Source organism: Ambystoma mexicanum, chromosome 5p (genome assembly GCF_040938575.1).
Source record: "Ambystoma mexicanum isolate Mex_15411 chromosome 5p, UKY_AmexF1_1, whole genome shotgun sequence".
NCBI lineage: Eukaryota > Metazoa > Chordata > Amphibia > Caudata > Ambystomatidae > Ambystoma > Ambystoma mexicanum.
Genome location: NC_090930.1, coordinates 284,139,236 through 284,153,601, shown reverse-complemented (window position 1 = coordinate 284,153,601; position 14,366 = coordinate 284,139,236). Strand labels below are relative to the sequence as shown.

At 42.9% G+C, this 14,366-nt stretch overlaps 1 protein-coding gene across 2 annotated transcripts in view; it reads left to right on the top strand.

The window, feature by feature from the left end:
* Positions 1-14,366, top strand: part of COMMD5 (COMM domain containing 5) — a 375,299-nt gene that overhangs the window by 121,073 nt on the left and 239,860 nt on the right. For both annotated transcript variants that reach the window (XM_069612722.1, XM_069612721.1), the window contains exon 3: positions 11,336-11,364. In XM_069612722.1, the coding sequence (XP_069468823.1) occupies positions 11,336-11,364 (29 nt within the window). The remainder of the gene's footprint in view (positions 1-11,335; positions 11,365-14,366) is intronic.

Here is a 14,366-nt window from a genome sequence, read left to right as displayed (position 1 = left end):
CGTGCGGTGCGTGTGTTTTCCATCCGTTGGGGTTCACACGCTATTACTTCACAGCGGGTGTTGGCTACGCGTTCTACTACACGCAAGGCAGACGGTGAGTGGTACCCCGCTCCCCCAGGCCCGATCGCGTGAGAAAATTCCCGCGCACCCCTGAAATACACGCGCCCAGGCTATTCGCGTGTAAAACTTCCCGCGCACCCCTGAAATACACGTACCCTGCTGAAATCGCGTGTGAAAATTCCCGCGCACCCCTGAAATACACGCGCCCAGGCTATTCGCGTGTAAAACTTCCAGCGCACCCCTGAAATACACGTACCCTGCTGAAATCGCATGAGAAAATTCCCGCGCACCCCTGAAATACACGCGCCCAGGCTATTCGCGTGTAAAACTTCCCGCGCACCCCTGAAATACACGCGCCCAGGCTATTCGCGTGTAAAACTTCCCGCGCACCCCTGAAATACACGCGCCCAGGCTATTCACGTGTAAAACTTCCCGCGCACCCCTGAAATACACGCACCCAGGCTATTCGCGTGTGGAACTTCCCGCGCACCCCTGTAATACACGTAGCCCGCTCCCCCAGGCCCGATCGCGTGAAAAAGTTCACGCGAACCCCTGTAATACACGTAGCCCGCTCCCCCAGGCCAGGTCGCGTGTGTGACTTCCCGCGCAACCCCAAAATACACGTGCCCCGCTCGCACAATTGCTGTATGTTGCCACGTTTGTAATGCGCAGGGACGCTACCGCCTGCCTTCTTGTGGCGGACGTGTATCGGCTTGTGCGTGTCTTTCGCTGTGCGTGGCTTTGCCCTATTTGGTTCCATGAATACGTGTGGTTCGGGTGCGTGTGGGCGTTCCCTCTGCTTCCCTGCAGTACATCCCCAGTTACGCCCTTGTTTTCGCAAGTTGTTCCCCATTCCGCGTGTTACGCCCCGTGTTCCGCCCACTTTCTAGTGTATGCGCAGAGGTTGTGCGCTTTCACTGTGCGCGTCGCGCACGTCTTTCGGGATGTTGCAGTGACGTGTGCGCCATGCACGGGTTTGGCGCACATCCCGAGGAAGACACGCGCAGGGACTTCCATGAATCGCACGCGTGCGCCTCTTTTTTTCCGCTTGCGCCTGCTTGCGCCTGCTTGCGCGTAGATTTTCGGCGCACGTTTGTTCCATGAATCGGCCCCTAAGTGTTGACAGTATGCATTTTCTCAATAAGGCAAACTGGCGCCATTGGTATTTAATCGCTAGTGATAGTAACCCAAGCTCATGGCGTACAAACACCACTGGGACACATTGGAGCAGATTTAATACCGACTTCCAATATTTCCCCTCAGGTTTTTGTAGGATGTCATTCTTTAGATTTAACCACGTTTCGAGTCCATATAACAATATTGGAGTTGTTTTTGGATTATAATATGTAATGGCAGCCGAGATTGAAAATTTGCCATATTTATATAGAATTACTTTCGTTTGGGAAATAGCGGTTGTAACTGTTGATTGCAGTAGCTCTAGATGGGCTTCATCTGAGTATTTGTTATCTATCTTCATTCCCAAATCCGTGTATTGTGTAACAACTTCAAGTTCTGCATCCTGCAGTTTCCAGTGGTGTTTGTTTGACCTGCTCCTCGGTGCATTACAAATTATGATTTTCGATTTGGAGATATTAATCACAAGTTGGTTAGGTGTCATATATGCTGATAGTGCTTGTAATGAGTTTTTTGTAGGCCGCTTGGAGTTTTGGTGATTATGATCAAATCATCCGCATACATTAGCGCCGTCACTTTCTCCTGACCCAATCTCGGAGCATCAGTGATCACCTCATTAAAAATCTCTGGCATTTCATGCGAGAAAAAATTAAATGGGCCGAGGCAAGGATACAACCTTGCCTCAGACCTCTGGTGACTTTGATTGGCGTCGAAAGCATTCCTTCTGTATTTAGTCTAACCTGCATTATAGTCTCAGTATATAATTCATGGATAATGTCCAGGATGGTCTCTGGACAGTCTGCTTTTTGAAGCTTTTTGATTAGAAGTTCACGTGAGACTGATTCGAATGCTGCATGTAGGTCAGTGTAGGCCATATATAGTGGTTGGTTTGTTCTATGATCATGTTTGATGGCATGCAGTGACATAAGATTAACAACCGTCCCCATACCAGCCACAAATCCTGTCTGATGTGGGTCTCGTTTTCTATCATTCTTGGTCCATATGTTGAACTCGCGGAGAATAAATCGAGAGAAGATTTTCCCCATTACATCTATGAGTGAGATTGGCCTGTAATTACGGGGTACGGTGCGATCTCCACTTTTGAAAATTGGTATAACCACCGATAATCGCCATGATTCGTTATCAATTTGTACTTGATGATATTGTTGAATATATTATGTAGTATAGTAGACCAGATACTCGGATTGGCTTTGAGAGTTGCATTACTTAGCCCATCCGGGCCCGGTGCTCGAGAACCAATCGACTTCCTAATGAAGTCTTCAATGTCTTCGACCGGCATTTGTATTTGCCAGATGGGACAGGTCGTTGGTAAATTAAGAATCTCATTCTCTTCTCTAGTTCTCTGAAGTGTTGTATCCACTGCTCTTCAGAAACACTGTTTGTTTTGCTGCTTGTGTGTTTCCAGCAGTGTTATTCGGCATTCTCCATATAATTGCTGTACTTTTGGAGTTTAAGACTCTTATCATATTTTCTCCATCTTGTTGGTATCTCATAGCTTGACGACTTCGATCCAGTTCCTATATTGGCTCTTAATTGATTTTACTGCCACCGTTCGTTCTTCTCCTGATAATTTAGAAGTTGCTTTGTTACTCCTCCGGAATTCAATCCTTTTGGCTTTTTGTTCAAAGTCAAAGGAATGTTTTGGATACGCACCTGTTTTCAGAATTAGATTGTTATTTGTCTCAAATGACATGAGCGCTGTTAATATCGACTGTTTCCATAGATTTCTAAGTTTTTTAATATAATGGAATTTAGTGTTGTTAGACGATGGTCATTCCATTGAATACATGATTTCCCATTATTGACATGTACATTGGGTTCATAGTACTGTCTAGGTTGTGTTTCACTTATATCCCAGTCCGACGTCAGAGTTAGTGTTTTATGATCACTATAATTTTGATCCAGGATTTCAAAATGAATTGCTTGATTGTGTAAAGTTTTGTCCATACATATGAAATCAATTGTGCTTTCTGTGATGCCTCTCAACCACGTAGCATGTGGTGGAATGTCACCTAATATGGAACCATTGGCCATGAGTAAGCCTCTTTCTGCCATCAAGGAAGACCGTTTAGATGAGTTGATTTGTTGAACTGAAGACTCGTCGAGGCAGCGTAAGTTTAAATCTCCCGCAAGGACAATATTGGTGACTTGTGAGTCCACGGCTATCATGTCTAGCAATTGCTTAAGGTCTCGGAGAATTTGGAATCGGTTATGCCACATGGATTCCTGTAAATGTTAATTACCGCTATTACTCGTTTTTGATGGTGGATTTTGACCAGTTGTAGGAAGTTGTTCGGTTCTGCCCATGGCTGTATGGTAAATCCCGAACTTAGCCTTACAGCAACCATTAGTCCCGACATTGGTTGTCCTTTCGAAGCAGCGATGGCTGGGAGTAGTAAGATATTATAATCGTTCCACGTAGGCTTGTGTAGCAGCCAGGTTTCTTGCAGGACTAATATATTGTAGTCAATCAGGTCGGTTTCTAGTGATCTCTCAAAATGAGCATTCCCATGCGTATTCCAACTGGACAATTTGATGTTACTGATTGCTTTCCGAGACTCATCTGTCCAAGGTAGTTATGGTTGATTTGTTAAGTCACATATTTGTGACGCCGGGTTCGAGAGATTGAGATGTATTTCTCTATGGTTGGTTTGCAGATCTTGCCTGGAGAGGCATTCTCAGGATCTTGTTGGATAATAAATCTAAGGTTGAATAATTCCACTCTAGCCATCCGAATGGCATTGGAGACTATGCCTGATGGAATCCATAGCCTTACTGCTTCTGGCTCATATAAGTTCGGAACGTCGACCTGGGCAATATCAACTGAGGTCACTTCGCCTAGAATGGAGGTGTCTTTGAATATGCTTAGAATGTTGGCTCGACATAAGGTGAATTGTTTGAACGGAGCCGGCCGACGTTTCATAATGACTGTATGTTGAGCAATTTTATTCTTGTTAGGTTCTTTCTTTGCCATTCCATCATTAAGTGTGAAAAATGCTTTTGTATCTTTTTTTGGCTCTTGCATTCTCATTGGTATTGGGCAATAGATTTCTTCAGTCACTTGTTGAGGGATAATGGACGGTCTGTTTGCACTTGATTGAGAATTGCAACCACAGTGTTTTTTTTGTTTTTTTTGTTTTTTTTGTTTTTTTTGTTTATTTTGTTTTTCTGGGTTTGCATTTCTTTGGAGGATCGGAATGAGAGGAAGTTTTCTCTATTTGTAATGAATTCGATTGAGAAGCTTCTTGTATTTCTTGACTGCGGGCTTGTTTGTCCCTTTGTTCTTCATTTGCTTTACAGATGACATTATTCTTTCCTCCTTTCTGTTTTTGATTGGCTGGAGCCTTTTGAGGGACTAGTGTCTTGCTTCCGGTTTCTTCTGCAAATTTTTTCTGCGCAGCTATTTCGGAAATAAGATCATCTAAATGTGGGTGATCTGTTCCAGTGGGGGTATCTCCAATTGCCTTTATGTTCTTGGTAGCTTCCCGGACATTTTTGCATTTATTAATTACAGCCAAACTTGCATTGTGTTTTTGTGCTGCAGTCAGTTTCTTGATAAATTGGCATGATGCTGATTTGGTGTTGCCACCAGTTGTTTTAATGTTCTTAGATTCTTTTTTACTTGAGTCACTTTTGGTTTAGAAAGTTCTTTTTTATTGATCAGTGCCAGGTTGCGCCCTCTTTCTCCCTGAAAGATGTCATAATTTTGTTGTTTTGTTGGACTTGCCATTCCGCGCATGTCCTCATTCTGCATACATGGATTTTAGATTTCAGTTGCTGTGATTTATTCGTCACTTGCCATTCCGCGTGTGCCATCATTCTGCTTGCGCGGATTTTGGGTTTCAATTGGTATTATTTGTTCTTCACTTGCCGTTCCGCGTGTGTCATCATTCTGCATACGCAGATTTTTGATTTCGTTTGGTGTAATTTGTTCTTCACTGACTGGACGGATGATTTCGGTAAACGCCGGTAAGGTTGCCATCAGCAGTCTTTCCTTCGGAGATTGTAGCTGTGGCTCGCTCTGTGCTAACTTACTCGGAGTACCGGACACTTTTGCAGTTGTTTCAGCTTCATTGTGCGGCTGGCTATTTTTAGACATCCAGTGCATAATTTGCTTTATCTGAATTGATTGTGAAGTCGGTTTGTCATCTATCGTCGCAATCACTCGGAGTCTCGATATGGCTACATTAATTGATGTCTGAGTAATTTCGAGCAAGGATTGTTGGTTTATTTGTTCTTGCTGTTTCAAATGACCATTGCAACATGATGACGCAGTTGGGCGTCTTGGAATTGGGGCAACAAAAGAAATGGATACTATTGGGGAAACACTACCATCTTGCTGGAACATGGCAGGTGGGCGTGATAAATTCAAATTATCAGTTGGCTCAGTGAATCTTGCATGAATTGATATGTCGAGGGAAGGCGAATATGCCAAATCTATCGTGGCAGGTTTGGTGTACTTTGTAGGTGTTGCAGACACTGTACTTTCATTCGCATACATCGAGTCCTCACATGAACAATTCGAATTGTGCACCTGTGACCGCTTGTATTTTATGCCTTTAGATCTAATGTGGGGCGTGGTAATTCCAGCCTCTAATTGTGCAAGCCTCTCTTGCACTGGTTCGGCATTAAGTGTTCCCGTAGGCGTTGTGTCAAAAGTGATTGCAATTTGACTCTCTTCACTTGTTTTTGTTGTTCGCAAGGGTGCTTTCACTAGTACGTTGCTCTTCTGCAATTGCAATAATGAATTATTTTTCGTGGGACTGCGGCTGGTGCAGAGGTCTCGGATATCCAGGGAAGCTGCTGGTTTATTATTCACCGGAGTTAAGGTGATGGACTTCTTTGATGTGCGTCTTTGTAATGCAGGCGTTAACCTTTTAGCCGTCTTTGCTGTGTTTTTTTAAAGCCGGCATATCCGATGTTAATGTGTAAATCTGCGCCATTATTTCTTTCCGTTCTTGTTGAAGGCAATAAAAGGCACTTGTATTATTACAGAACTGCCTGCTATTTTACAAAAATGATTTTGACTTTGTTGCACTGCGCTGGTTCACTTCAAAAAGGCCACGTTGGTTTATGTTGTCAACGATAGTTCTTTTCTTTTGAACTTCAATAGCACAATTTAGCACAGCAGTATCGTTGTGCGCAATGATATAGTAAATTAAAAAGAATAGGCTGGTAAAAGCCTGGGCTAACGTGTTGGAGGTGCTACACGTTGTACCTGATGATAATGCCTTAATGTATACAAATGCTTGGGAGTAGAGTAAAAAAATAAATCTCACCAGATTACCACATGGAGGGTGCCCCTCCAACACCCCCGACAGCCGTAGACCGCCCTTTCACGAAAGCCCTTACACTGGAAGCGTGCGCGCATGAAGCGCAAATTTCCTGTTCAAATGGATTCTGGGTCCATGGGGGGCTAATGGGACTTAGAACATTTTCTTTGCAGTTTTCCAAAACAAAGTTCAGCTTCTTGTAGGGAAGGAAACGGGAGTCAGTATATCAGCGTTCACAGCTGTAGACGGCCCTTTTTTGAAAAAGCACTTACACAGGAAGCGCGCCTGCGTAGCTTATACATGATGGCCAATATAGCTAAAAAAGGATTGGTAATGTTAAGGCAATATGCTTGGCAGTAGATGGTGCACCAGGCGTTAAAGGGCACAATGCCAAAAGGTAGAGTTTATATTAGTTCCAGAGATTGCACTTACCACGTTTGATTATAAAACACGGCAAGACAACTGTCCGATTCCCGGCCAACACACTCGCAGCACTCTGCTGCGCTTCTCTGGGCTGGGAGGTTTTAGGCAGTGTCTGCTTCCTTGACTCCGCCTCCAGAAACACACACTGAGGAAAGACTTGCGTAGTAGCTTGTAAGCAACTAGGAATAAGGGGCTGCAGACCACAGCCAACGCACTTGCACGCATCAAGGGAGTTGACTGGTGACCAGGTTCTGCAATGTTGCATCCCTGCGGATGTTTGGCTGGGGCACGTTTCCAGATTGTATGCTAGCCCAGAAAAATCGCCTGGATATGCTTCCAAAGGGAATTTGGACAGGCCGATTCTTACTGAGGAATGGCACAGTTCTATAGAGGTGGAAGCTGCGCTAGTCTCACAAAAATCAGGTAAAGCAGCAGGCCCTAACCTGCTACCAGTGGACTTTTACAAAGATTAAATTGTGATATGGGTCCCAATCTTGTGCAGGGTTTTTAATGCCGTAATTCCATCCTGGGAAGTCCCAAAAACCTGGAGGGATGCAACAATCGTCCCTATTTATAAGAAAGGGGAGAGAGATTACCCAGAGAACTTTCGCCCAATATCGCTACTTGATTTTCTCGGGAAAACGTTTGGAAAAGTAATCATGTACAAACTACAAAACTGGGCGGAGACGAAGCTCAGGTAATTAGTAGCACAAACTGGTTTCCGTGTCGGTAGAGGCACTGTGGATCACTGCTCCCTTTTTGTTTTTATGAATCCAAAAGTATACTTTTGGCAACATCCACGAGGATCGGCGTTCTACTCTAATATAAGCGGGCGAAATCTTAATCCAGTTTTTTAATTAGGGTTCTACCGTATAAGCTGAATCCCAACAATACGTTATCACTTCACTAGATCGAGATCACCCGCGGACGCAACAAAGAGATGTAAACCTACTATCACTAATATAAAGCCTGATAGTTCACCCTCTGATGAGCCACTAGATGAAAGTGGTGAAACAAGTGTAGAGGATAACAAAGCAAGGACATTAAGTAGAGGATAATAGACACATCTTAAGAGGAGGATCGAGGACAAATATCATAATTGTTAATTTGAAGATATCCCAGAACTATCGGAACCACTTTATTGTACAATTGGAAAATGTATCATTACATCAAAAATGGCACAGCACAATGCCTATTTGAAGTCTTTTTGTTCTATTCTTTGTATCAAAACTTAAGTGACACACCCATGTGGATATTTGAGATAGCTGGGGCAGAGTACAAGCTCCATTACTTTACTTTTCAAATACAATTTTGGGAAAGACTAAGTTGTATGCCATATTTTTGGGATCTAAAAACCGCCTTTCATACAGTCTCGAGACATTCTGTGGCAGGTTTTAAGTGATCGGAATGTACCTACTCTACTGGTGGAATCTACAAATGGTAGGAGATAGCTGTCAGGGTAAAGTGGTGACTCCCTTGGGAGATGCAGTGTTCCTCTTCTAATGTGGATCCTATAATTTCCAAATGTCTAATGCATGCTGTCACTTTAGAAGTCCCTCACACGAGATAACCCAGAGGAAATTCTATGAAAAATCTGAATAATCTTTGTACCTTGGGAATTCCTGAGTTAGATGCGACATCCTCTGATTATCATGATTCTATCTTAGGTAGAAGGCCTAGCCCCAATGTCAAAGCACATATCATTCACATAACATCTCCTATCTCTGACAACCTTGAGTTCACTAATCAATCAAAACTAAATAACTATGGAAAACCTTTATGGACTCCCAAGATCCATAATGCCTATTGTACTGGGACGAGGAAGAGGGGCAAAGAGTTAAAGATGATTAATGGTGCCCCAGACTATGCGGTCTAGCTGTTTCAATTCACATCCTAGAAGTAGGATATTTAAATGACTGAATCATCCACAGGTGTGAGGAGTAGCGGAGGCAGAAGCAGTCAGGCCAGAGGCAGTTGAAGCTGAAGCAACAGGGAAAGCACCAGCAGAAGCCGATGTGGGAAGAGAACACATGCTGTTTTGCAGAGTATGGGCAGCAGGAGGCAGAATCGTGGACGGCAGCAGGGAGAGCAGCCCGTCATTTTGGGATACGTACACCCGACCCAACGTGAGTCGCTCAGGTGCGCTGGAGGACAGAGACCCGACAGAGCCTGTGGAGCTCCAGACAAGGACTGTGCAGACTGCAGCAGTCATAGTAGGGCTGTTGGCGATATTGCAAGACTGCAGGGGGTTTGATGCAGCATCCGGGACTGACGTGGAATCGCTGAAGGAAACTGGTGAGTTGGCATAAAGAGAGCTAACCATGGGGCGTTGCGAGCAGAACAATTAACAATAAGATCATTTTGAATACTGAACAAGCAGGATAAAAGGGCAGAACGGGCCAATTCTCCTTGCATGAGATACCAGGTTAGGAAAACCTGTAACCCACATTGCCAAGAGCAAAGGAACTATAAAGGAGACATAAGGGGGGAAAACGGGCGCAATTCTCATTTCAAGAGATACCAGATTGGGGATATTTGTAACCAACATTGCCAACAGTCAAGAGACTATGAAGACATGCAACTATTGTGCAATTCTCCTCACATGGGACACTGGTGTGGAGCGCTGTGGAACAAACATTGTCACTAACAGAAGCAATCGTTTATAGTTGTAGGTGGCAGGCGAGTAAACCAGGAAAGAAACGGTTGCTTTGAGGAAATGTGTTTGTGGTAAAAAAGTGTTGTGGAAAGAAACTACAAACTTTATCATCCTGACAAATTGTTGTATAACGGAATATAATTGTGATACTGTCCTGGCAAAGGTATTCCAGCAGAAGAATAATTGTGATATTCTTATAACCACTTTACATCTTGCGAAGAATACTTTGAGGAATGAAATAATTGCTTTTGGCTTTGAACAAGGGTTTTGTGGAAGAGACGTTTACTACAAGTGTTTCATGAAAGAAATGTACTTCACTAAGTTGAAAGTTACCAAGTTCAAAGACTTATTGCATGTAAAAGACCTTTTGCATTAAATTGAATAGAACTTCATTGAAACAGAATTTTTTCAAATGTCTTCCTGAATTGATCCAGGGGAACGGAACCAAACCCTGGTCAAAAGGAGTGCTTTGTGAGAATTATACGTTCGAACCTTTGCAGTTTTGTTGACCTGAAACCAGAAACCTTTACCTTATACACTTTGGTTATATGTTAGTCGGATATATTTGGACATACGGTCATCTTTCTTTGGACATCACTGTTTGCTAGGTAGGAACATTCTCGTTAGGATAGGGACAGATAGGCGTTTATCTCACCCCTCTTTACTTTTAATAAATATGGCAAACTTTGAGAAAACAAACTTTGTGTCCGTCTCACATTTCTAACCCCTCACACATACCTACTAATCCAACCTGTGTGTTTGTGTTAGGCTGCATGCACACTTTCCTTTTTCCTATGCAGTGATTCACATGCTCACGCAAGTAGAAGAAATATTGTAATTTGTACTCTAAAGCCTTACATCTTGGCTTTGAAAAAGCGTGACCCACAGCTTAAGCTCTCAACAGACACGTTGCACCGTCTAATCCCATTGCCAATTGCATGGACCCTACTGTCTATCTCGAATCAGAAAGTAACTGATGATAAATACACTCCTATTTAGGATGCTATGAATATCTACAAGTGTTCCAAGATGTGAAAAGGAATAACTGAAGGACAATATCCGTGTTACAAATGTATGTATTTTATAACCTCTGGGCAGAGAAAATAAATCTGCATTTTTGTTGCTTTATTTATTATATTTGTATCATTGTAAGAAGTGACCGATTTGGTTTACTGTTCCCTTATCCCATTAACAGCATTTTAGCTCTTCCATTTTTCCATTTATTCTCCCCTCAGTGAATGACAAACAGATGCTTGTTTCAGGGAGAATTATTACATAGAACATCTCCATAGTGTTGCTTAAGTGAGAAGATTTAAAGAAAAGATTCTATAGCATGTCTCATTTATATATTAAAATGACATTAATACAGGATAAAGTAATACTTTCTTTAGAAGTCTTTCATTTATTGCACTTTCTTAAAAAAAATCTCAGTGAATGCTTTTTTGTCCAGAAAATGTAAAGTTGTGCATTCTGGAAAGTGTTCTTATTTGGGTTGTGCATGTTGCGTTATGTGTTTTGATTATTTTAGGTTATATCTTAAACACCACATCGCTTGTGTCCCATTTTTCTAGTTGTAGGTTCCAGTGTGCCAACCAGAGATGGTGGGTTAAATGTGTGTGAATGGTGACCACGACAACTAATGTGTTTTAACTCGGTATCGAGCAAGTACTTTGGGGGAGAGGGGGTGTGTGTGTGTGCGTGTGGGTGTTTTGCTTTTTTCTTGCAACAAATTGCATGTGGTTTTAACCTCAAACACTTTGCCTTTTAGGTCTTCAAAGAAGATTTGAAGGAGCTAAGGTAAACATTCGGTGTTCCCAATAATGTGTTAGTAAGTTGTATTGCATTTCTCTGGTTTGATTTGTGGTGCTTTTTGTTTTAAAGAGACTTTGTAGTTTTGAATAGCAGATACTATCTTTGGGAGGAGCTTCCTACTAGCTTAACTACGAGTCGAGAAATGTCATCTTTACTTTGGGTTGCAATTGTCCCTTGGCAAATTGTGTCACCTTGCACTCCCTGGCTACACGTCTAGAGCAGTTAGGAGTGCTGGTACTACATGTTATACGAATGGAATTCAAGTCTCTATGTAATGGTTGCTGCCCACTCGCTAATGGTGCTTCTTTAACACTTGCAGACTGTATGCTTACATTTCATTTAAGAGAGTTGAGGTTGGTGTTCAGGTATGCAGGCCTTCAAGAATTTGAGATTTTGGCACTGTTTTGTTGCTGTTTTAAAAGGGGGTACTGTTAGTATTTTATTTTAAAACCTTGAAGTAAATTACCAGTGGCATGTTGGAGAGCATGATAAAATGTGTTAAATAACTCCACCCCCCGCTCCCCCTTGGAGACTGCCATCTTTACCAGTGCCTTGCATGGTTTATTATGCGGTTTAATACCAGTCTTTCCTTATTTGTATCCTTTTTTGCCTTCTTTTCTTCATTTCTGGATTTTTGCATATGGTTAATTTAACCTTTCCCACTACATTTAAAACCTTAAAACATGGAAAGATGTTATACTCAATTGTAATATATAAAAAAGAATTAAAAACATTATTTCCATCATAGAGAAAACACAAAAACAAGGAAGCCTAATCACTTGAGTTTCACACTTTCCCAAATGTAATACGCCCCGCAGTAAGGATGGTACGTTCCCCTTGTCGTACATAGGTGGAAGTCTAGGGTGCCGGGTCGGGACGTGTCGAGCAGTCTCAATTTTGTCACCCCAATGCCTGCCGATTCTAAATTCACGGGGTATTCCCGTGCAGGCCCCAGTGTAGGACAGCACCAGTAAAATATCAAACCTTGGATATAGTACGAAGTGGACCAATGCAGGAGAAGAATTATTTAATCAAATAGCTACATGGGCTGTTCCCAGGTAGACCTTGATGAGTATATTGTACGTAGTGCCAGTTGGTCAGTAGTCTGAGCGTGGTCGTGGACTCGCATTTTATGCTCAATTTTGGCTAAATGGTATTCAATCATAGAGGTAGCGACAACACTCGGACCAATGGCCAAGGAATGGGACAACACCGTTTTTAGCAGCCCACAGAACCAGACACTCTGAGTAACCCCTCTGTACATGTTCTGCAGTGTGATTCAGAAGATATGACTCACAATTTACTTCAAGCGTGAACTTAGCCAAGAGCCTACAGACAGCAAGTTTCCACAATGAGGTCAGCGACTGTGGGCTAAACTCTAGCCTGACTGCCTGCACGGGTACAGAGCAAGGCAGGACCAACAATGAGTGAAGAATTTTAGCCTTAAGCCGTTCTAGCCAGCGTACAGAACTCTCCAGGAGTACCTCCAGCGCATACATAATTCCAGGGATAATTGATTGTTTTTTAGACCTTCAAATTGCTCTGCCTCAATTCACCCCCACGCCCAATCTATTGATAATGCTCCTAAGGGCAAGCCATTTAGTCCATGAATTATTACTAACAATATCTCCCATGTGCAACTGATCTTTGGAGGCCTTAATTATCATACCCAGATATTTATATTCACCGATGTGTTCCGAAGGCTGACCATCTATTTTACAGACAAAATTATGAACGCTGTACACTCACTTCCCAATGGTCATAATTTGTGTCTTGGAAATGTTCACCTTGAGACCATTTTCTCACGCATAGACAGCCAATGCCTCTAGAGTGTTGCAGAACCACGGCAGTACGATCAAAAATGACGTGTCAGCGTAAGTGAGGCAGTGAATAGCCTCATCACCAAATCTGGGGGAATGATTGTTTAAAGATCTTAAGCGTTCTACAAAGTCAGAGCTGTACCAATTGTATAAAGTCGGGGCAAGCACACAGCCCTGCTTTAAGCCTCTATTAGTAGGAATAGGGGACCCCAGAATGCCAGTTTGTGTCAGACGAATCTGTATCTCAGTATCTGTGTGCAGCAATTTTAAGAAATATAAGCTGGATTAGTCTATACCCCAACTCTCCAGCTTAGACCAAAGTACCCCCCTATGTACACTGTCAAAAGCCGAACTGCAGTCTACAAAGCACCGATGCAATGCCTGGTCCGGGGCAAGTAAGGTATCAGAAAATTAAGGTAAGAAGATCCCACAAAGGATGGCTCGTGGAACGGTTCTTCCTGAAGCCAGTCTGAGTAAGATCAAGCAGGGTACAGTTTTCTACCTATTGTAGGAGTGCCTCATGTAGCAACTTGGCAAACATTTTTGAGGCACTGTCCAGCATAGCCAAGAGCCTATAATTTTCATGCAAGTGCCAGGGGCCCTTCTTATGGAAAGGGATTAGGACAGACTGCTGCCACGTCCTAGGGATGGTGCCTGTCTCACAGATATGCAAAAACAGTTGACGCAGAACCACCGCCCAGTACTCTGGTGCACTCTTGAATATAGTATTACACAGTCCATCGGGCCTGCTGACCAACAGGCAACCAATTGACTAATGATCAAGGGCAAGTCTAAATCCTTGACCAACTGCCTCACCTCAGTGTTAATCATAGACCTACAAATGGGGGAGTTCCTGTAGGATCCAGTTGTTACCCTGAATACAGGTCTCCCAGCAGTACCGGCCTACAGCACAAACTTCAAGGGCCCCATCCTCTGCCAGGTTAGAGTGAATTAGGTGGCAGCATTTCCTAGTATATCGTTCTTGGATGAGTTTATATACAATTATCCAAGTAGCACTGGCCTTACTATGGTGATGGTTTCTAAGCTAACCTTTATATTGACCTTTCAAAACAGATTTCTTGGTTTTTCGCTGTGGGACTGAGATAGATGTGCCTTTTAGCCAAGCGAATGGCAGCCCTAAACTCTCTTCCTGCTGGCTATTATTGC